Genomic DNA, 24689 nt, shown 5'->3' with positions numbered 1-24689 from the left:
CCTAGTTTTGAGAGACTGTTCCTTTTTTTTATGTACCAGCAATAAGGATGGCCCTCTGAATTTCAGAAGCTCTGAAGTAGAGGGCTCCTGCAAGAAGCTCTTTCAGCTGTCTGCTGAGATCTTCTAATTTCATCTGACTGGGAGTGCTACACGAATAGGTTCTCTTTCTAGTTCCAGCTTTGGCCAAAAATACTAAAGCAAAGAAGGAAAAAATTATTGGCTCTAGAAACACTTCCAAATAGACGGTTAGGATAGCTTCTGCTGTGTCTTATTTGCTCTATCTTAACTATCATTTTCAGGAATAGGGGCTACATTTTATACTTACTGTTGCTTATTTTCTTCAGGTACATAGGTTGCATATTTATATACTCCACTGAAACAGACCTGTGGAAAGCCCTAACCTCCTTACTCTTTTCTAGGATTTTATTCTAACACAAGTAAGAACAGCACTGGCAGTTATGTGAATTGCAAGCTTCCTGTTCATATCTCTCAAGAAATACATGGGCTGATCAGTACCAGCAGAAAGCTTCCTTTGAGAAACTCCACAATGTAACTTGCCCCTTTCCTTTCAACTCTTGTGCGCTGCTACTAGATGGTCTCCTCTAGTGTGGCAATTTCTGAACTTCTCATTTTTAAACATTTACTATTCTTTTAAGCAAAGAGCTCTACAATTGGTACAAAACATTGAAACCAAATGATGTCAGATGATAAAATTTTTCCTGATTTTGCTATGTTATTTCTTATTTTATTTCTCTACCTATTTCCTAATGCGTGTTCACACAGAATCCTTGCAATTCAAGTAGCAATGAATGCTATTCTTATACACACATTCACACTCCTATTACACAATTATCCCAAGCTTTGCTATAACTTCACACTCAGCCATTTTTATAACATTTTTTAGATTTAAACAAAAAAGTGTACAAAGTGAAACAAAATGTGATCACTGTCTAGTGCCTGTTTAACCTAGGTCACACATTACATGCATCTGTAGTAAAAGAAAAACTTACAATAAATAAATCACTATGCCGCATAACCTTGCTTTAGTACTCCAGCTATTAGGTAAGTCGGTTTAGGAGTTTTAGTCAGATAGATCAAACATCCACAGGAGAATACCATTGCTATCGTGTTAAAGATATAACATAGACCATCAAGGCAATTCTCTCTGTGGTTTCTGACACACAAGTAACACTCCAAAGAAGATCCTTCTCTTTGGTCTTGCATTCAGCGGCTTCACAAAGCCATTTGCAAGTGGACAAGTCATACCTAAACTACAGGCCATATTTTCCATAGGCAGGAGAAACAAAGGTTTTGAAAGGATTACTGTGCTTTGGTGAGCTCTCTTAGAAAACCGGAAAACACATTCCTGCATTCCTCGGCTTTCTTTCACCTCCAGGACTGGAGTGGGCAGGCCAGGAACCAGCAGCCACACATCTTGCAGAAACAGAACACAGAAACTACAGGATATGCTTTTTATTCTGTATAATGCAGGTGTCAAAGAAGCAAAATCTGATCCTAGTATATGCCATGCACTATCTTTGTTTTAAGTCAGAGGCAGAGAAACCACAAAAACATGTCATTTTTAAGAAGCCCAGGATGCGAAAATATGGCTGGATAGTACAGTTTAGTACTGCACAAAATTTGTGAAACTTGGAAATGGATAATGAGGGAGAACTTCAAGAATGGATACTCAAACAAAATTATCACATGCAAACATGACGCAATAATCTCAGATTTCTGAGGTGGATATTTCCTTCCGTAAGTTTCATCCCCTGCAATGAATATTGACTTGCTCAACTTGTAACACTATTTCTGAAGCACAAGTTGACATTTATTGCCTATTGATGCAAATGTCAGGGCGGAGACAGATATTAACTCTACTGTGTTGATAAGATGGTTGTCATTTGAGCCAACAGACATAGCTCTAAATGTTGCCTTACTATTTTCCCATATTAAAGCAGTAATTTACTTCTATGAAAAGAGAGCCTTTCAAGATCAGAGTTCCTAATGACTTAAATGACAGAAGCCTCTTGCTGAGATAGCCATGTGACTTGGGGCCAGAATCAAGTATCACCTGGCTCCAAAAATTTTTCTTCTTAAAATAACTAGCACAGTTCAAAACTAGAGTTTTGCCTCTGCATCCAGTGGTGTCATGCGAGTACAAAGGGGATACACACTGTAGAGACAGTCCCTCTCCGTCACTTGCAAACAAACACAGGGCTAATTTCAATGAAGAATTGTTTTCCTTACCAGACAGGAAAGAATTTTAAATAGCAATTCCTGTCAATTCACAGAAACGGGACTAGTTAGATCAGCAGGATTTAATGGGATAAGCAACGTGCTGCCTTGTAATACTGAGCTGTAAAATCAACATCGTTAGAGTTTTAGTGGAAATAACAGGAAAATTGTTTATTCAGAAAATGAACATCATTATTAACAAATAGAAAAGAATGTATTCTTACTAAACTTTCTTTACATGTTGTTTGGAGAAGTGCAAAAATGCACGGTTTCTAAAGAATAAATCCCATGTCTCAAAGCACAATGTGAGGAAACGAAGTGTTCCAAAGTTAATCCCTTGCTAGCATTCCGCAGTAAAATACTTAGACGTCTCTTTCTTTCCTCTGTTTTTCCTGTTCTTCATTTAACTGAATGTGGATGAGGATCAAATGGAAAGCACATGTTTCAAACATGTTTCACACCACAGATGCATAGACAGTAGCTTGCTAAATATAAGGAAATGTTTTCTTTTAATGGCACAGCTCCATTAAATTCTATCAATTTATGCCCAATAAGAAGTAATCTTTTATTATACTGTAAATCAGTTTACTGAATACAAGTCTCTTTTTAAGGTTTATAATGGCATCAAGGTTTAAGTTTAGACAGAAAGATGGATTACAACCAAATACAAACTGCTATACTTAGTATAAAAATGCAGACCCAGAAAAACTGACCTTGTAAAAATTTACAGCAAAGGCATCTGTAAAAGAAATTAGATTTGACACTCTTGCACTTAGATTCCCAAAAATATATAGTTCACACTTGCTACCCAATTCTGTGCCTGCATTTGTGTGTAGTTGAAGTATAACATGTATAACCTCAACAGTTAGGGATCTCACTGCTTGCACCAATACAAACTAGACAACACAGAGAGGCTCTGACTGCCAAATCTGTGTCTCACTTTTGTCTCTAAAACACAGATCTTCTCCTAATAGTTAATTATGTTTACTATTAGTTAATTACTATTACTATTAGCAATTAGTTAATTACTATTACTCCTAATAGTAATTACTTTTGTACTACACACTTAATCAAGGGTTATCAGTTAACTTTTCCTTGCTAACAAATGTTTCTGTAATTCAGAATAATAGAAAGCTCAGTTACCATTGAGCCTGTGCACAGCAAATTGCTGAATTGGAAGTAATGGAAGGGTCTGGAAATGAAAAATGATAGCCAAAGTATCATGTCAGCTAATAGAAAGTCATCACAGAGGTATCTGAGGGGGAGAACAGGTTTGCTTTAGCAAATTTTCCATGTTCTCACTACAGTGAATGGAGCAAAAAGATACTCCAGTAAACATCTGAGAGGTTAACTTGGACTTCCAATCTGAATGACCTGCTAAAGCATCTCTCTCTCTCTAGGCTCGAGTAAGTCTGAGTATGTTTTTACTAACAGATGGAGATGAGTGTTTACACAGAATGTTATCTTTCCAATGGTGCTAAAACCAGAATTAGTTCAACATTTTATATAGTTTCCAAATGCAACCCTGCCTGAAGATCTCTATATGACTTTACACTACCAGCTGCCCTCTTAACTGAAAGTCTCTTCTTATTCCAGATGCTTAAAGAATACTACAAGTGGAAAGGCAGAAATTTCCCACTTTCAAAAAATCTAGAAAATTGGAATGAAAAACAAGTTGGTTTATTTATTTATTTATTTATTAAAGCCAGAAATCCTTCTCAGATTTTCAGACTATGGGGACTGGCATAATGCTTCTGGTTTGGTTTGCTTTTCATTTTAGGATGACACTTGCGCATGAGAAAGAATTCATGACAGTACCATGTTATTGAAGTAAATCTGACTTTAGAAGGACAGTCTAGAAACTGAAGTTGCCCCATAACACATTACGACCGATTAAAATATTTGCGGCATTTGGTGACATGTTTCTGTCAAGTCACTACTTACACTGAAAAAACAGAACACAAACAATTACACTAGAGTAAAACTGCTTATCAAAGTGTTATTTAAGCTATACAGTAGAATATGCAGCTGTAAATAAAGGGTTTTCAACCCCTTCTGATGATAGAGGAAGAAAGGCAGAAGGATAGGAAATTTTGTGAGTTAAATAAAAACTGTATCTTTAATTATGTAGTGCTTTGCCCACCATAGTGAACATGTGGCATATAAAGTGCTGAAGTGGTAGCATAGTTCTAGTTGGTTGGGTTTTCCCTGAAACATGAATCTGTGGTACACAGATTTACACAGCATACAACTGCGTGGAACACAAACATTCTGTTCCTTTCCCACAAGCAGTGTAATTTATCCCAGGCCCCATTATCCTAACAGTGGCACTCTGAACTGTGCCTGAACTCCCAGTGGTGACTGCTCTCAACAACTTTCAGCAAATTCAATTTTAATCAAGAAAAAAGAAAAAAAACAACAAAAACTCCCAATTCCACATAAAAAACACAATCACCCCCCAAAAACATGACTAGGAGGAAGAAAGCAAGTAATGGAAGACTCACTGCTTTTAAAATGCTGACAGCTTCTTTGCTAAGCCAGACTGGATATAAGACATCATCATGAAGGATGGATTCAAAGAGGTCATCTTCATTGTCAGCTTCAAAGGGGGGTTGCCCAGCCATCATTTCATACATGAGAACACCCAGAGCCCACCAGTCTACAGATGGGCCATATTCTAACTCCTGCAGGATCTAGTATAGAAAAAAGATTGGGTTGAACAGACAAGTTGGACAACACTTTCCTCCACACATTTACTGTTTCAACAGGATACACACTTTCTTTGTCCCACTGCCTAGGTGGGACTGAATTCCATGCTGATTTTGGTATCAGCAGGCATGGTTTCCCACCTATGCAATTTGTGCTAACACAGCTAAGTTTGAATGTGTAGTTGTTCTCAGAAGTACTCACTGAGTTTATCAGTCCCCTGAGTAAAAGAGCATGCTCATGAGCAAAAGAAATGTATATCCTTCCAAACTGTTTAAAGCAGGTCACGCTATAGGGGGAAAAAAGATCAGATAAACAAAACAGATTGGTGGAAAATGTGAAACATTTCCTTGTCTCTGTCTTGAACAAAACAAACTGAACCAGCTTGTAATGCTGCACAGAGATCATCTGAGAGATTTATTCTAGCCCTTTAGGTAGGGCAGAAGGAAGCCAAATGCACTTTTGTGCAAGTTCTTTTACAGTATTAAAACATTGTACAACACATGGCTGTAGGAGTCATGTTAACTGCTACTGCTTTGAGAAAAACACTGGCTACAACTTTTCATGTGTCACAAGTTCAACCTTGTAGCAAATACCTTTAGTGGGAAGAATACTGTGATACTGTGAATCAGGTTAGCACCATGTTTTACTGTACTACTTAGTGTTACAGAACTAGTGTTGCAGAAGGAACTAGTTTAACTCTTGGCTCCTGTTCACTGAAAAGAATCTTGCAGTTTAGCTGCAGTGTTTCAGCATGACAGAGGAGTGGGGAAAAAAGAGTGGGTGACTATTTAAGGTGAAATGAGTGCCTTAAAATTGGAATGGCAAACACACCACCACCTCCTTAAACAACACAAGTCAGAAGCCTTGTGGTGAACCATGTGAGCTTAGCACTGTATTTGGGAATTGCAACTCATATTAAACCAAATTCAGTCTTAACATAAAAGCAGAAATGAGTTTAGCATTTGAAGAAAGGTCTGGATCCCAAGTGGATTATTAGCTGGATGGATATTACATTTTATAGACATTAATTGCAGAAAAGGATACGTTTAAAAAATGTACTTTTTTGGAAGTGTTCTCAGCATTCTTTGGAACTCAGATATTGCTAAAGAAAAGGAAATTGAAACATAACACCATTATGTAAGAGAAACAGAAGCAAGAGATAAACTTCTGCTATTAAGATGACAAAAGGGAAGCCTGAGTTACTGAGTTCAGTAAACCAGGATTTTGTGTAAAAGTTCCTGGGATCTTACTACTCTTTCTTCTCAGTACTAATTTTCTAAAAATTTGCCAAAGTATTCAATTAGTATACTGAATCTGAAAAGAATTCCTACAAAACCCAAAGCATCATGTTGGTATTCATTTTCTTTTAGTGGCAGAATACTTTTTCAAACTCCATTGGACACACATTATGATTAGGATAGTTTCAAGACAATTTACACCTTATCAGTTGTGCTAACAAAGCTTTGTGGCTATGAACACTAACAATATGGATTTCTAATTTGTTGTCTCTTATCAATTATAAAATAACATTTTTCCTTGCTGCAAATCCATGGTTGGTGAAAGACAACCAATGACACTTATACCTTAAATCAGCACACTGTGTCTTCAGTGGAAGCATGCAAATGTTACCAACTAACCTAAGCCGACAAAGTCTGCCTAGCAGGCTAAATGTACAATATTGGTTCATTTTAGGCACTTGGGAAGGCATCTCATAATATATAAAACCCACACAATTCTCAGCCATTTCTTTTATCCAGTGAATGCCTTGAAACACCTTTGGATGTTCCCAACTGATATGCAGCATCCATATGTAAAGTTTCTACTTTTCTATGAAAGTCTCTACTTTCTGTTTATCTATACGATGACAAAATGCCACAAACAGAATATAGCATAGCATAGCATAGAATAGAATAGAATTAGTCAGGTTGGAAAAGACCTTGGAGATCATCAAGTCCAACCCATCACCCAACACCATCTAATCAACTAAACCATGGCACCAAGTGCCATCCAGTCTCTTCTTAAACACTTCCAGTGATGGTGACTCCACCACCTCCCTGGGCAGCACATTCCAATGGCCAATCTCTCGCTGTGAAGAATTTCTTCCTAACATCCAGCCTAAACCTCCTCTGGTGCAGCTTGAGACTGTGTCCTCTTGTTCTGGTGCTGGTTGCCTGGGAGAAGAGACCAACCCCCACCTGGCTACAACCTCCCTTCAGGAAGTTGTAGAGAGCAATAAGATCTCCTCTGAGCTTCCTTTCTGAGTTTTACACAGAGAGAGTGACTGCCCATTGGAATGGGCTGCCCGAGGAGGTGGTGGGGTCACCGTCGCTGGGGGTGTTCAGGACAAGGCTTGACAGGATGCTTGGTTGCATGGTTTAGTTGATTAGGTGGTGTTGGATGATAGGTTGGACACAATGATCTTGAAGGTCTCTTCCAACCTTGTCTATTCTATTCTATTCTATTCTATTCTATTCTATTCTATTCTATTCTATTCTATTCTATTCTATTCTATTCTATTCTATTCTATTCTATTCTATTCTATTCTATTCCTCTTCTCCAGGCTAAGCAACCCCAGCTCCCTCAGCCTCTCCTCACAGGGCTGTGCTTCAAACCCCTCCCCAGCTTTGTTGCCCTTCTCTGGACACCTTCCAGCATCTCAACACCTTTCCTAAACTGAGGGGCCCAGAGCTGGACATAGGACTCAAGGTGTGGCCTAACCAGCACTGAGTACAGGGACAGAATGACTTCCCTCCTCCTGCTGGCCACACTATTCCTGATACTCTTTCCTTAAAGAAAAGAAAAAAAAATATTCCCACAAAGATTTTAAGCAAAATCACACCAAACATACAGTCTCTTTTCTATGAATATGTCCTGCTGCATCTCATGAAATATTGAAAGTATTTTTATAATTACTAAAGACTACTGCTGGCAGTACTAAGTACCATCTAGCACCTCAAAGGCTAGTAAATGCCTTCACGACGATGTAGTCAGAAATGAGTGTATGGATAATGCTGTAGTGTTCAGGGTACAGAGAAACCATGCTTTGTCACACCTATAAACAAGGAATACTGCTTGTGAGAAGATGAATAACCAATTTCCGCAGGATTACCCAGGCAAAACTGCAGCAGAGTTTAGACTGCATCTCATCTGTTTTCACCTACATGTAGAAAATATCTAAAATTACCCATGTAAGAGCCTGGTGAATTATATTATCTATATTCTTAGTGCAGTGCAAAAATATACCTCTGGAGCTATATAGTCAGGTGTGCCACAAAAGGTTGTGGTGGTCACTCCATTTAGAATCCCTTCTTTGCACATTCCAAAGTCAGCCAGTTTACAGTGGCCTTCTGCATCCAGAAGAATATTGTCCAGTTTCAGGTCCCTGAAATAAAAAGGCATGAAATTAAATCATCACTCAAACTGTGATCACATGCTCTTCAATTTCATCCTAAACTACAGACTATGACAAATAGATGGTTTCAGAAACACCATTGAGAAACCGTCCTTCACGTGTGTGCACAAAAAGCTGGTAGCAGTCACTAAATAGATCTAGTTACAGGCAATAAGGAAGCAGGCAATGACTAGAGTTTTGTAAGATCAGGCCTTTGCTCTCTCTTTAGCTGCATGAAAGCATGGCTGGATTCAAGATAGCATCAGACATATTTGGGAAGGATCTCATCCATGTTTGCTACAAATCTAACGTTCTGTCTGTGTGAACAACGGTCAACAATGAATAAGTGAATAGATTAACACCACCTAATGAAGCCATTCTCTGTTTCTGCATTAGCACAAAGTAAGGAGTGACAAGTTATCCATCTTTGGGGGCACTATTTTCTGCAGTTAAAACCTGGCGAAAAATAACCTCACAGGAATATGCTGCATTCTTTGCATTGTCATCTTAGCAGCCACCTCTGACCACTTGTTTCACAAACATCTTTGTGTCGAAACCCACACAATTCTTTGGTTATTAAATTGAGTGAAGTCACAAGCAGGATGAGAAAGGAATATCCACCTTTCTTGTCTTGCCCTCCGCACATTTCTAACTATGTCATTGATGGCTATTGCATGTTCCAACACAAGGGATGCTGGGTACCATTTAACTTACCTGCCACTTGCCTTAGACTAAACTACAAAAGGATCTGGAAAGTCAGTGCACAAAAAACCCTCTCACTTGCATGAAAAAACTTCCACAATTAATAACACTTTATCACATACAAATAATAAAACAAGCATAAAACAAAGGAAAGAAGCTCCACTTATGTTACAAAACCAAGTTTAGTCTTCTGCCTAGGGTTTAGGTGCCTCTGCCCCACACAGAAGTGAAAAAAGACATTGCATGTATGAATGCAGAGAGAGGTGAGAATCAAAACCAGAACAAATGTCCTTAAGTAACTTTGTGGACACTTTATGATCAGAGCTTTTTTTCCCCCTAGAATAATTAGCAACATTTCCATAGGTAGAATCAATGAAAACAATAAATGTGTCAGCAAATGGTATATCAGATAGAGGGACAGAATCCCATGTCAACCTCTGTTAAAAAGTCACCCCAAAAGCCTATGAAAAGATGTGGGTTTTTTCCCAAAAATCCATTATGCCAACAAATTCCACCAGAGTAAGGGATAAGAAGTCTTCACATCACTCTGAGGATTTCATTCAAGAAGTATCTCCCTGTCAGATCCTAGACTGTAGAACCACAGGCACCGTAACATGGTGGAAGCATTCACACACATGAAATCATTAAATAACCCTTACAAGGCTGTGTTATGTTAAGAGTTCTTGTGGACATGTCCAAGGCTACCATATGATTGGATTTCCCCAGAAATGTTCTTTTTGCCCTGTTAGTCTGATTTCAGTAGGTGGATTTTTTTTTTTTGACAATTGCTCAAAATTTTCAGACGTGCTGGCCCACCTTTAGCTAACATATATTTCTCAAGCATTTACACAAAATAGCATAAAACTCAGATTTCAGGTACACTACCCAAGGTCTACATAATCACTGCACATCTGTGCAGCATATTAGAGATTTCTTGGAAGCAATGGATGACTTACTGTAGAAATACATTGCATTGTATACATGTTACAAAGTGGTTTTCACAAGAAGTATGACATGGGAAAACAAAGCCAGATTTACCTCATTAACACTAAATACACTGTCTCCCACATAAACTAACTTTCTCAGATATGGTTTATGTAGCTGAAGCATATAGTGGTTGTAGAAATGTTTGTTGCAGCCAATAGACTTTGCTATCTCCAGATCAGTTATACTTCTCTTGTAGGTCCTTGGCTGGTCACCCACATAAGGCCCCTTGCAGCAGACTACATATTTTACCATTCCTTAAGATCATCCTTTTCATGAGTTCCTAAATGACCCAAGATCTATCTGACTACACCATAATCCCCTACATCAAGCTGTTTAACCCCCTCAAATAACATCACTTCCTATGACTGGAAAGTGATTTGCAAGAATTGTCCAGTACCATGCAAGTGCAAACATATCAACAGATCTGTGCCCCTTAAAGAAGTCAAATCAAGAAAGTAAAGCTCCCCATTCAAAAAATCATCTATCTTCCCCAAAATGCTCTTCCAGTGAATTACAAGTGTTACTATCACCTGCATTAGGACAAGACCATAACATCATCGAATAGAATGTGATAAGTACAAGAATAGGATAAAGCTCTTGCAGATGGGAGAAGTAAATAAGCTTGTATCTTTAGCTTTTAACCTTCCAAAAGCAGTGTTATCTTGGATGTTTCTAAGCTAAGGAACAATGAAGGCTGTATTTCAAAAGGTAAAAGCGGTCAGACAAAGAAATCAAAGTATAATTAGGTTTGATGCAATCTGGAAATTGCTTCCAAGCCACCATCACAATGGACTGTTAGGAAGGAGGTCATAATAGAAATATTTATGACAGGAACTGATGAAATTTAAGAGGCTGCTATGAAAACTGGATCCACCTAAGTTCAGACTGGAAAGTGACTAGCAGAAGACTTATATGTTATCTATCACAAGTCTTACAAGGAGCGGCTGAGGAAATTGGGGCTGTTCAGTCTGCAGAAAAGGAGGCTCAGCAGAGACCTTAATGCTCTCTACAACTACTTGAAAGGAGGTTGTAACAAAGTGGGTGTCAGTTTCTTCTTCCATGTAACAAGTAACAGGACAACAAATAATGGCCTCAATTGTGCCAGGGAAGGTTTTCAACAGATATTGGGAAACATTTCTTCACTGAAAGGGTTGTCAAGCATTGGAACAGACTGCCCAGAGAAGTGGTCACCAGAAAGTCACCAGTCCTGGAGGTATTTAAAAGACATATTGATGTAATAGTTAGGGATATGGTTTAGTGGTGAACTTCATAAAACTGTGATGGAAAGGACCTTGAAGATCATATAGTTCCAATCTTTGTTCTATAGGTAGGGACACATTCTACTAGCTCAGGTTGCTCATGGCCCCATCCAACCTGGCTGTGAACACTTTCAGGACTGAAGCCTTTACAACTTCTCTAGGCAATCTCTTCCAATGCCTCATCATCTTCATGGGGAAAAAAAAGGGAAAAAAAATTCCTTCTAATACTAGGTTTACAATTGGGCTCAGGATCTTAAAGGCCTTTCCCAACCTCAATGATTCTGTGTTTCTATGACTCTATAATAACTCAGATCCCAGAAACAGGACTTTCCAGTGCAGGCAGGTGACACACTGGAGCTCTTAGGACCCATATGCTACCCTACCAAACTGAATGGAGACAAAGTCAGTAACCCAAGAAACTCCTAAGCGAAGAGAAATCTCAGTATTAATAAAACACTACCAGCAAGCCACCATGTAATTGAGAAAAACAGGATACTCACCACTGTTTTTATTTCCTTTAAAATTTGTGTAAGACATAGAAATTAGTAATAAAAAATTAGCTTGGCAGTGGAAAAAGAGAATGAACAAACTGAGCAATGAGAAAAATAGGAAGAGTCAAAATATTAAATTCTGACTACCTGTAAAGACTGACAGTAAAATGTAAAACCTATCTGTAAAAGCACACATCAATTTAACTTTCTTACCAAATTTACTCTTGCCAAACTATAATCCTGCCTGACAAAAAACCAAAACCACATCTGGGACCTCTTCATCAAGCCAAAACAAAATAATGAAGCTTATAAGCCTCTTCAAAACTCCATTAGATGTGCTGAGGACATCAGATTAATTACTCACATGATAATGGTATTCAGTAGCAATTCACACCATAGCTTCAAAGAAATTTGTAAGAGGCTAAAACAACAGCAGCATGACTCCTTTTAAAGTACAGATGGGAGGTTAAAAGGTAAGCTGGGAATCTGCCAAAGTTTCAAATTCATAGCTAGCCTGCAAGATTGTCATAGTTCATAAAAATTCCTGCACTAAAACCCATTCAAAATCATTCTGCCAATTTACAGTTGCCAGATTTAAAAATACAATACCAAACAAGAAAACAAAACCAAAACAAGAAACCCCACCAAAACTCCCTAGTTATGGAACTTTAAAAGAATTTATCTTAGTTAAATAAACACCTCACAGTTAAACACCTAAACTGAAACAGAGATAAGGAAATCAATGAAAAGTAGCAGAAGAGTTGTCAAGGAAGTTTGCTGTTTCAGAGCAGCAGTCTCACTGAAAGAAACCTTAAAGTTTTACTTTAAGAGCTCTATCTCCCTGGAACTCTTCTAAGAAACAGCTTGCTCTCCTCCTACATCTCAAAAAGTAAACAGCTATTGAACTCTGGAATGTAAATTAACAGAACGAGCTGTTCTGATCCATTCTGTCTTTTTTGGGTTCCTGTTATTAGTACCAGTTGTCTATCTCTAAATCAGAGCATATCAAATAATAGTGTCAGATAGCTCAATGACAAAGGTCTATTAAATTCTTCTTTTTCTCATTTTGCATTCTCTTTGTAGGAATTAAGAAAGTCATCTGTGTCTGACTAAATGAGTTCCTACAACCTGAGTAATTACATGCAACTACAAACAACCTAAGCAGTTAAGCCAGGAAAATGTCCAGATTGCTTGAATGCAGTAAGGCTACATTAAGCTATTTCTCTCTTTTGTTTGTCTGCCAAGATACTTTGCACAGTCAGTTCAGTTGAATTGAGCAGACAATTGCATAAAATGGTTTTTTTTTTTGGTTGTTTGATTTATTTTTTTTTCTCTGAAAGCTTTAAGCAGAAATTTAAGACTTGGTTTCTATTTCTGGAAACCTGCCAGCATCATAGTCACCTCACAAGCTGGAATGACTGGCAGGATCTCAAGAAAGAATCAAGATCACAACTGTAAGGTTTGTGCAAGTCAGAACAGAAGAGTGGGTGGACGGCTGGTAACCTGCAAGTAAACTTCCGTGACGTTCACTTCTTCCTTCACACACCAGTGTCATGAGACACTGACTGCCCCAGCTTTCTACAAATGTTGACTGGACAAAGCTTCACAGGACTGGGCTCTTGAAAGCCCAACTCCCAAGAGCAGCCAGCAAGGTAACAGCTTTGTGTGTGTGGCCCTATGTGTCACATGTGTCCTTTAGATAACAGATAATTTTCTTGCTGAAAGTAAGGCAATTAAGCAGACAAGATGACTTTTACCAGTAAAATCAGAAAGTCTGCCAAGCATTACTAACGGTAGCCTTTGAACACAGTAAACATTAGTGACTAAATAAATCTGTATTTGAAGAACAAGTAGCTGAGAAACATGATCACAAGTTGGTTTAAGCAATCACTTCGAAATGAATTATCGCTGCAGCATCTGCTTCCACTCTGTTGAATGAGCAACAAACCTGTAAAGCATATATATTTCACAGCATAGGTCAGAATGAAGCATAGTAATTATTATCTACACACAACAGCAATTGGAAGCAAGAACATTTCTTTTATAGGGTGAAAGTTCAGTGAAGGACTGTACCTTACTAAACATCTATAGAACATCAAAGTGGAAAGATCTGAAAGCAACATAAGTCTAAAGTACACAGCTACTGAACAACCATTATTTTTGGTGACTTACAACTGCAATAAAACCTTTTAATCATTGCCTTTGTTCCCCTGCACAGGAAAAATCACATCCTCTCTGCAGGCTTTAAATAGGTAAGCCCTTCATGGAAGAAACTACAGAAGGTAAATGGGAAACTTCCCCCAACAACATAGAAAAGCATCAGATTCATTCTCTAGATACTCCAGGTACTGAAAGTCGTAACTGAAGACAGTATGATCACTATATCAATTAGCAATTTCAATTAATAAAGTGAAGTATGTGTTTTTTTCCTTTCTATTTAATTGAGGTAACATTTCTACATTCCTAGAACTACTTTAACTTACTCAGTGGTATACAAATTGTTTTTGAGAAAAAGACACTCCTTTACAACAACAGATCTCTCCTGCATTCAGCATAAATCTACTCTTTGCTCTAAGTTTTGGTAATGTTGCGTTATCAACATAATTTTCAGTCCTAAGCAGTAAATATCACAGAGCTTGGATCATTTCTACCACACTGTCTCAAATGGTGTATTCTGCAAAACTGATGAATACAACCAAAATCTTTGTCTCAGTTACTCAAGGACACTGGCTCAAGCCAACAGACAGTCACAAGAGGGGTCTCCCAGGGACTGATATTGGGCCCAAGACTGTTTAATGTCTTTATAAGTGATCTGGATGCTGGGATCAAGAGCACCTTCATGAAGTTTGCAGATGACACCAAGATCAGTGACACTCCAGAAGGAAGAGCCACCCACCAGGAAGACCTGACAGGCTGAATGAGTGAATGAGAAAGACTGAACCAGATCCTTGGGGTCTCTTCCAGCCTGGCATTCTGTGATTGGTGTCCTCAAAATATTGATAACTAATATACTAGGTTACAATCTATGCAAAATGGAGTATACAGAGAACTGGTCTGAACCAAAAAAATGTGTCAACAGTTTTACTGCTAGCTCTAAACAACATAATCTCAGTTTCCACACATAAACTATGGGACAGGTATATCAGGACTGCACTGCAGAAGTGGATTCTTTTGTCACAAGCTATCAGTAAGGCTTCCCCACACTTCCAGCAGATCAGGGATCAATGGGAGAACTCAAACCACAACTTCTAAGAAAATACAAACTAATAATAAAGAGTTTTCTGACATTTTCTGACCTAACTGAGTGTAAACATGCAATAACAGCAGCATCACTGGATGCCAATTTGTGCCAGATGATGTGGACCTCCCTTACCTATGGAGTAGGAAATAAGACATGAACTGGACTGTACATGTCTATGAGTGAATTTATGAGCAGTTTTAGCAGGGAGGGAGTCAGGAGAAATCTGAGTGAGACTGATAGTGAGGAAAAGATGGTTCTGCTGCTTTTGTTGTGGTAGGAAATCTCAGGAAGTTCTGTGTGTCTTTGAAAGTCTTGGAATTTCTCTGCTTTGCTTTTATGTCGAGTCATTAAGCAATTACTGAGTTTATGATATAAATTTTCTTTGTCACTGTTATATTACTTGATATTATCAAATAAAGGCATATCCATCATAAAAACTATAGCAGAGCAGTATGCAGCAATATACAGAAAAACCTGGTGTGCAGATTTGAAAACTACTACTTTTCAGCAGTGCCAAGTTTGGAATAAAGCAGATCCACCTTATAGTGATGTGTGTCAGCATGCACAACAGCTAGCAGCAGACGAATTAAGAGCATTACTTGATTTCAATTAACATCAGAGATCCTATAGCTACTTTTCATCAAAGAAACCAGTAATAGTTCAGATAGCAGGGTTGACATTAATGGGAAATGAGGACTTTATTTACCAGAGTGACACTCATTGTCAGGTGTGTTTACCTTTAAAAAGTACACACCTTTACTTTCATTGTATAAAGCAACATCCATCAACCTGCCATTTGCACAGGTATATTGTGGCAGAGATGGAAAGAGGGATGTAGCAAAATGCTGTTTGCTAACATCCACCCAGGACATCTGCAGGATGCAAATACAAAACTGCTATCTGTGGCCCTGTAAACCCCAGTTGTTACAAGGCAAATGTATGGCTCACACGATGTATAACATGATCTGCTCCAGGGTCCTGAGACAGAAAAGAAGGCTGTGTGATGAACATGTACACAGACCTCATTATTTACTGATGTCTTAGTAAATTTTCTATAAAATCTAGATTTTCTATAAAATAATTTCTACACATGGCTTTGACCATAACTTTATTACAATACTCAGTAGCAGCTTTGGATATTATAGTGCCTGACCTGCTTATCTTACTATGCTGAGTTTCCTTAAAATAATGTGCAGACAAAGAAATGTGTCATACTTAACAGCTTTCCTTTGGGTGACTTTTCCTTTCTTACTCTTTCCAATTTTAATTTGTGAACATAAGCAAAATATGTACAATTTAAAATATGCACTATGTTAAACTTTCTCAAAAATTGTCTAAGCACAGAGGGGTGCAATCTCTATTTCTTTGTCAGGAAAGGGTTGCCTTTTACAGTCACAATATTCTGATTTGTAAAGCTTATATTTCCATGACCCCTACCTGGGAATGCAACAATTTTTCCATGAGCCTAAAGCAGGAATGGGATGTAGAGCTACAGCTGTGCGCTTGGGTTTGCCTACTGCCAAAGCCTGATTTAGACAAGTTTTATGTTGGATCCTAGTGGCAACTCTACCCTCTTGTGGCCCATAGGCCTGCAATTTTTGTCCCAAGTATGAGTTGTCACAAATGAAGCTGGCTTCTTGTTAGGCCTATTGCATAAAAAAAAAAATAAATTACTTTCTCATTTTGTAAGGTTTCTTGAGATTTTGCATGCCACTTGTGTTTCATGCTGGGTGAAAACATAGACTGCTCAAAGGCTATTCTGAAAGTACTGAGCAACTAGCTGATGGCCTGGTGCTGAGGCGAGAGGCTGGCGCTGAACAGAGGCTGAGCCTCCTGGGTGCCCTGGCTCCCCATTACCCCCAGAAGTGCCCCTAGCTTAAGGCTACCAGCAGTTCTCTCAGAGGTTTTCTTCTTTCTTTCTCAGTCTCCACTTTTTTAAAAAGCACCATTTTCTAACTTCTGTTTTTCTTAAAAGACTTTAGTTGAAAAAATCCTAACTAGTTCTACATATTCAGCCTGAAAATGACAGTGTGAAATCTGTACTACCACTAATGATATTTACTGTTTCAGCCTCTGCTACAAAGACCATGTGTTAAGTCATTGCTAAATATGTAATGTGATAAACCTCATCCTCACTGACACCTTGGTGATCCCACAGGACACAAAAGAGGTCCACAAACCCAGCCAAGGACTGACTCAAGCTGTGGTATTCTACTCTTCGAGGTTCAGTGCTTTCTGCTGTTATTTTTATATCTCAAATAACATAAAAATAAGATTGTATATTATGACAATAGGTTAGGTGGAGTGCAAACTGAAAGTGCCTCCTCCGTTTACAATCCCTTTAAACAAGCAATACTAAATCATTATTTGATAAAACCACTTGATGAAAGACAGCAAAAGCATGGCACGAAGCTTGTCAGGTCATGTTTTGAAAACTTAATTCTGAAAAAATGTGATCAGAACCTTAGAAACCAAATGTATTGGTAGACACAATAATTAACCTCGCCATCACTGGAGGTGTTTAGGAAGAGACTGGATGAGGCACTTGGTGCCATGGTTTAGTTGATTAGATGGTGTTGGGTGATAGGTTGGACTTCATGGTCTAGAAGGTCTTTTCCAACCTGGTCAATTCAATTCAATTCAATTCAATTCAATTCAATTCAATTCAATTCAATTCAATTCTATTCTATTCAATTCTATTCTATTCTATTCTATTCTATTCTAACTTTGGATCTGTTAATAAATATTTCTTTGGAAATGAACAGCAGTGTTGCTTTTTTTCTTTCCCCCAATGACCTTAGTAGGTGAGATGACAAAATCATTACTATTTCAACAACAATGAAATACAAATTATGCAAACACAAAGAAAAGAATATTTGGGTATACTGTGATACTGTGGGTTTCAGGCATGCAGTTTCTGTGCCTAACCAAAGAGACTGCAATTCTTTCTTCTCTTTCCTATTTTTGAGTGAAGCTTTCTTACACAGAGTAGAAAAACATACAGTCAACAAACACATCTACCCAAGTAGCATCTTGTATTTCTCTACCAGTTCTCATTCAGCTATCTCAGCAATGAAACTCTGTAATTCTTAATAACCCACAATTAGGAAATATTAGTGCCTTATCTAGATAACAGGAAAGATAGAATAAAAGGATATAACATCATCAACCACAATTCCACCCATTTTAAAACAGTATCTTAAACATGAAAGTAACTAGAGCCCTGAAATATTTTACTCTAGTTTTATGGTAATTTTCTTTCCTGTATTTTCTAGGATCCTGTCCCATGTTTACCCCACCAGACTTTAGGGTTTAAATGAGGTACCACAGTTTGCCTGAAGCTATCCCCATGGTGATCTCTGCAGATATCTCCAAATGGACAACTCATGGAACATGTGGGCTGCACAGCTCCCTGAAGAAGCTTTCTCTACCATCTGTAAATGCACTCCAGGACAAGTAGGATCCTGACTTGGAAGCTTTGTTGCATTCCTAATGCTAGGTGAGATGAATCTGAGCCTCTGTGCATATTCAGTATAAGCTGCTTCCCACCTTTCTGTCTTCCAGCTAGATATTTCATTCATATTAGTTGTAACACTTCCATTTTTGCAGAAGAAAGCCAAACAAAGGCAGATTTTTTAAAAAGACCTGCTTTCATTTGTTGTGTTATTCATGGTGGAATTACCACACATACACACACACACACACTTTGCTAGGCTTTGAAGTGATGCCCTGTCATAATTCTTAATTTTTCTCACTTATGTCATATGGCACTCTCCTGACTGCAAAAATTCCCAACAGGCATGTCTATCAAAAAGCCAGACATTTAATTGCTCTGCTTGGACACACCAAATAAAAGGCTCCAAAGCATTATTATTCCACATTGTTTCAGGCACATAGAAATAGTATTCTAAAAAAATAAAAACAACAGAAGAAAAGCTGCTACTGTAATCAGCCATGATTGAAGGCATTTCCTGTATTTTGCTATCAAACCAGTTGTTTTTTCCATTACATACTTAGTGAACTTTAGTAAGGTCAAGACAACAGAGAGAAACAAGATCAGACTATCTTTAATCAACCAGAACTGACTACACTATTCTCACTCTTGCAGATGTTTAGCCCTGGATTTCCCACATCTCCAAATTTCTTCTTTAAATCATAGATGCACAAACCAGGTCAGTATGAATTTACAATTTAGACAGTTGTTTTCAATGACACTAACTTGTTAGCCTTATACTTCCCCTAGCCTAAAGGTCAGTTGACCTCACGCTGTGGAACAATACCAGTATTAACTTAGTATAATGTAAGTCCAGTAGGGCGGACAAGTTTTCACTCACAATCACAACACTGAGTCAAAAGCTGCCCTCAGTTGGAATTCTGTCATTTTCATCATGTTGCCTATTAAGATCAAGTGTGGGTTTTTAAATGACTACTAAACAAAAGTCAACGTTACAATAGCACAGGCTAATTTGATCCAATGCTGTATGTGTCATTCTGTTGTCACACTGAATATAGAATATTTTAAGGTGTATAGCATGCCTGTCCTGTGCTCTGGCCCTATGCTTTTTTCTAGAGAAAAAGCCCTTTTTTATTCCATGGATGTCAAATGATCTTACTTCACTTGTTAAAGTTAACACAAATGGTGACAGTTCCAAGCATATTGTTGACTGGATGAAGAAGGGAAAAGCATGCCATGATTCCCAGCAGCTAGTAGGAAAACTGTGTTCTCTGGTACAGTTCTGTTACACAAAGAAGACGGCCAGTCTACCTGAACACTGCAGTAAGATCAAAAGCCAACTCATCAGACAACCTTATTATCTACTTACTGAACACAGGAGAGGAGATTCAGCTGTAGCAAATGACCTCTCAAGCTCACATGAAGTGCTGCTCTCCCTTGCCCCCTCCCCCTTTCTACCTCAAAACTTTAGTGAAGGTTCTCTTTTTAATTCAGCTGAGGTTGTTTAGCAAAATAAAACTACTGTTACACACATTAATTCACATTTTCCAGCCAAGGGATCAGATCTTCAACATACTGACTGATAAAGATGGTGAAGATGAAGATCTCTTAAAATATTACAATCTACTTGTAAAAGGTAGAACGTATCTCTTATATCCTCAATAATGTTTATTTTGTGCCTCTACTAGGAGCAAACATAACCATCATTAGATTCAGGGAAAAACTGAAACAATGTGGCAATACAGAGAACATACTCTATTACTTGAATTGGTCTTATTTTTCTTTTATTCCTCTAAGCAAACTCTACACAGTCTGAAAACTTTTAAAGAATAAGTTTGGGGAAAAAAAATAAATTAGTCTGGCAACCACAACATGGGGCATACAATTAAATGGCCAAATACAGGTGACTGGGAGCATATGCTGAGTAAGTCACTAATGCACCAACTAGCCATTGCCTCTGCAGTTCAGGATGCCCAAAAAGCATAAACGAGAAGGGCTGCCAAAGGTTTTTACATAGAACAAACAAATTTATCAGAATTCTCTTCCCTGTGATCCCAGGGGTGTCTTAGCAGGGAACAAACACAACTCCAAGCAGTGAGCAGACTCCTGTTAAAGCGCCATATCATGTTTCCATGGATAAAAATGCTTTCTTAGTCATAAAGGAACTCTGCAATGAACTTTTGTACAGACACTAATATTTTTTCCAACCTCACTTTGGTGACAGCTCAACCTCTAGGGTCTTTTTGTGGAAACCTTTCCACAGAGTGGTGCATGTAGTATTATGCAGAATGGACTAAATAAATCATGTAGCATAAGAGAAATTATGTAAGTCAGTAACAATGTTGCTCCCAGTAAAATGTTTACTTATATGGAATCACTAGAAAGATTTTTAGTATTTTTTGATTCTATTCTGATTTCAGTAGCATAGTTGACATGCCTAAACATCTCTTTACATAATCCTGTGGTCTGACCTTGGGAAGGGTATGTAGGCTCTTAATTTAAAACCTTTTCTAACACTACTGTACTTATCAAGGATCAAACCAGCAGCTGTCAACAGCAGTTTAACAGATTTCTGCAAAAACTCTTGTAAAAACAATGAGTTAAATCTATTTTGCTTTTTTAATCTTGCAAAAGGTTACACAGATAGATTTCTCTCTTTCAAAATTCTGTGGATTTAACAATTTTCCATTGCAGTGGAGGGATTCTGTCACAATTAAGAAGATTCTTTATTATATGTCTGTAGAGTACACAGAAAATGCCTGAAAAAAATTGGAGTTTCTTGCCCTTCTTTGTTAGTCTACATAGGTAACAAACTCCTGCTGCCATGGAAGCTTGTGCTTTGCACTAATGGTTCCAATTCTAAATGCTGCTTCAATATGTAATTAATTAGGGGTATGTAAGCTAATACAAAGAGCTACATTTTACAAGACACTGTTTTAATATTATGTAGCAAAAGCAAGTTACTTTTGCACCCAACCTCTGCCGGAAAGCTGCACAAACATTCCCAAAGAAACTTTTCTTGTGCAGGAAGTTTCAGCTGGAGCTGAAACTACTACTTTCAAATGTAGCTCCTGCAGCCTTCCCGTCTTGTCCAGAAAACACATGCTTGGGAATGCTACTTCAGACGTGGTGCCAATGTATAATATCATCACTTAAAATCTACTTATACAAGACACTTTGTTATTTTTAATAATTATAAATATAGATGCAATGGAAAGATGTCTCATGAGTTAGCCACATGAAGTAACATGTGGCATGACTTAGGAAATTTAGTGTATCCACTTTTGCCAGCATCAAGGTTATCAGCCTCTCTGTGAAGACAAAGGCTACTGGGAAGAGTCTAACAGACCAGGCCAAATGAGAGAGGCAGTTCTGAATACAAGATTTTGGAGGCTAAAACATGGAAAAAAACCCCAAAAACATTGACCCTGGGGAATTATCTTTGCAACTTCCATTTCCCCAGCAACTAGGTCTCTCTTCAGACACCTGCTAACCAGATCCTAGGCTCTGACAAGATCAAAAATTATGCTACAAAACTCCCAGAGGGTTGTATGGGCAAAGACTAGGAAGAAATATAATTATATAGCTTACAGAAGAACTATTTTACATGAAGTTTCATTAAATTATAATGTTCAGTAATGTCTCTTTGCATCCCTCTGACAGCCTTAAACTGAGCATGCTGTGAAATGGCTTTGCCCTCTGGTGCAAACGGCAATAATAATTTTAAAGGCTTGAATCTCTTATGCATCAGATAGTAGCCACACTTATGACATACAGTTATTACGTATTATCACATTCTGAATTCCAATGAGAAATGAATCTCTGAAAAAAGATTATCAAAACAATAAAATCAAAATGGGAGAGAAGTTGCAGAAGTCATGCTATATCCCAAAGATGTGTATATGACACGTTAAACTCAACATTGCCCAGCTCCGAAACAAGCGTGGATATTCGTTTAGAGTCTCTAGCAATTTGTAGTGTTGTCTTAAGACGCAATAATACAGCAAAAGAAATATTAAGGAACACTACAGTATGATTCTCAACCCAGAATGAGGCTTTAAATGATGAGATGAAGTACCCCATTAGCAATGGGACAGCTCAACCCTTTACTGTCCATCCTGCCCCAGGCATCATCCCTTCCTCTTTCTATCCAACACTGTAATTAGACAAACATAAATGTGCTTGACTGCTTATTCAAGGGATCATATTAAACAAGGTGTGCAATTTTTTTTCTATTTTCAGTGGCAGGATTTGGGGATATTAACCTAAATCTGTCTAGGATTTGGTTTATATAGACAATGATCTTGGCCAAACTAAGAGCACCAATAGCTGAGCAGGGAAGAAAAGGCTGTAGAGGTAAATACTTATACCATATTTGTCACCAAACTATCTCTAGTTTTATAAACTGAGCTGTGCTGCCATCTACTTTCCTCATTCAGTGTTTGAGGATCCTTTTATACTGTCAGGTATTTAAAGACTTTCATATAAATGAGAATCAGAGCCTCTTCAAATCAGTTATGGTGACTTTGGCCTTATTACAGATTATCAGCAAACAAACTGGCACACATTTCATCCTCAGTATACAGTACCATAAATGCTCGCTGTCCTCTTATCGGTGGTTAAGTTTAGGCAAATATGTACTCAGGCAGTTTCTTAAGTGCATCTTATTTTTTCCTTTGCTGTTTCAGATCTATTGATATTAGGAAGCTTTCACCTATCCATTATCCACTTAATTGAGCATAGAAATTCCATCTGACTCATTATTTGTTTGATAGAATACATTTAAGCATTTTTTAAAATGGGTGTTAATGGACAATAGGATCTCCCTTGGAAACCCTACAATAAATCAAGTAAATACCTGGTGAAGTGCTATAATGTCTATTTGTTACTACTTAATTTTACCCTTAATATTTCATGTCTTGACCACATTAAGTTCCTCAGTTCAGGTCATTAGTGACCAAGCTGTCTTTGGTTATTTTCTTTAGGGCCCTGCCTCTGTAATATTCAGTTTCATACCCAAGTGCACTCATACCAGCTGCTGGATTGGCTGTCTACTGTTAAATCTATCCCATCCTTCCCTTCCCTTGAAAGGACAGTCACATACCCTAAAACTGGAACTCCTTGTGAAACAACTTTTACAACTGCCACTGTCATATCTACATGGGGGGAAAAAAAAAAGTACACAACTGTATGTACTATTTGCATTTGACATGCTTCTTTGAAGTATGGTATTTTCTGTGACTTTCATACATCAGCAGAAAGAAATGAAAGTCTGGAGGAAAAAACATATCTATGTAAGGACTAGCACTGTTCTGGCCTATGTCCTTTATTTTTTCTTTCTCTCCTGTTTTGCAAGACTGACTACTGAAAACAAATTCCAGATGCAGGCATCGAGAAGTGAAGACCCATATGTGGTGTGTACATTGTAAGTAGAGGTGCTGCTGGGGCTTCTCCTAAGCTGGATGGTGCCACAGGAATTGTTTTGAACAGAAAACATTATACCCCAACATAAGCAGCCTTAAGGGGGTCAGCATTCAATTTAGTGATGACAGGAGAGTGTCTCTCCCTGGTGTAATCCATCCCTGGGTGCACCACAGTGAAGAAACGACACAAGCTCAAATTTCAGTGAAAGCTGGCCTTGGCCTTACTGCCACTCCTGCTTAGCCCTGCTCCCTATCTGCCTCTTCCACATGTACTCAATGCTGCTGAAATGATGAAGGCAGCGTATCTCTGCCACTGTCTACTGGTCTGGGCAGCTGCTTGTTTGGACTCTGTGAAGTGCTGGCAGCCAGGAGATGGGCAGTCATTATTTCTGACATGAGAAGGTAAGCTAAGTGACTCATTTCTGCTCTGGCCTTGTTACCCTCCCAGCATTCCGCTCATTTTCACCATAGTCATGGCCACCTGATCCATTTTGTATCACTTTCTGATTACCCTGGTTAGACTGCATCTACACTGTCCAAAGTCTTTGTGATGTTGCTCTGGTAGCAGGAGAGACTTGATGTACTCCCCAAAATGCTGGTGTTCCTACTGGCTCTATTTTATCTGTTTTAGTTTATTAGGCCATTTTAGTGACCAATATTATTTATGTTCTTACATTTAAATACAAGTTGTCACCTAAATAGGCATTTGTGCAGTTTTTAGAAGTTTCAGTACTAACTCAATTGTGTTAGCTTTCAGATTGGCTAAATTTTCATTGTCCACAGATTTTTGCAAT

At 38.2% G+C, this 24689-nt stretch overlaps 1 protein-coding gene across 2 annotated transcripts in view; it reads right to left on the bottom strand.

The window, feature by feature from the left end:
• Positions 1 to 24689, bottom strand: part of PRKCE (protein kinase C epsilon) — a 322277-nt gene that overhangs the window by 24764 nt on the left and 272824 nt on the right. For both annotated transcript variants that reach the window (XM_054168685.1, XM_054168684.1), the window contains exons 12-13: positions 8191 to 8329; positions 4743 to 4931 (exon numbers count right to left, since the gene is read on the bottom strand). In XM_054168685.1, the coding sequence (XP_054024660.1) occupies positions 4743 to 4931; positions 8191 to 8329 (328 nt within the window). The remainder of the gene's footprint in view (positions 1 to 4742; positions 4932 to 8190; positions 8330 to 24689) is intronic.

The sequence above is a fragment of the Dryobates pubescens genome, chromosome 16 (assembly GCF_014839835.1).
Source record: "Dryobates pubescens isolate bDryPub1 chromosome 16, bDryPub1.pri, whole genome shotgun sequence".
NCBI lineage: Eukaryota > Metazoa > Chordata > Aves > Piciformes > Picidae > Dryobates > Dryobates pubescens.
The sequence above is the reverse complement of the archived record's forward strand: the minus strand, read 5'-3'. Positions and strand labels throughout refer to the sequence as shown.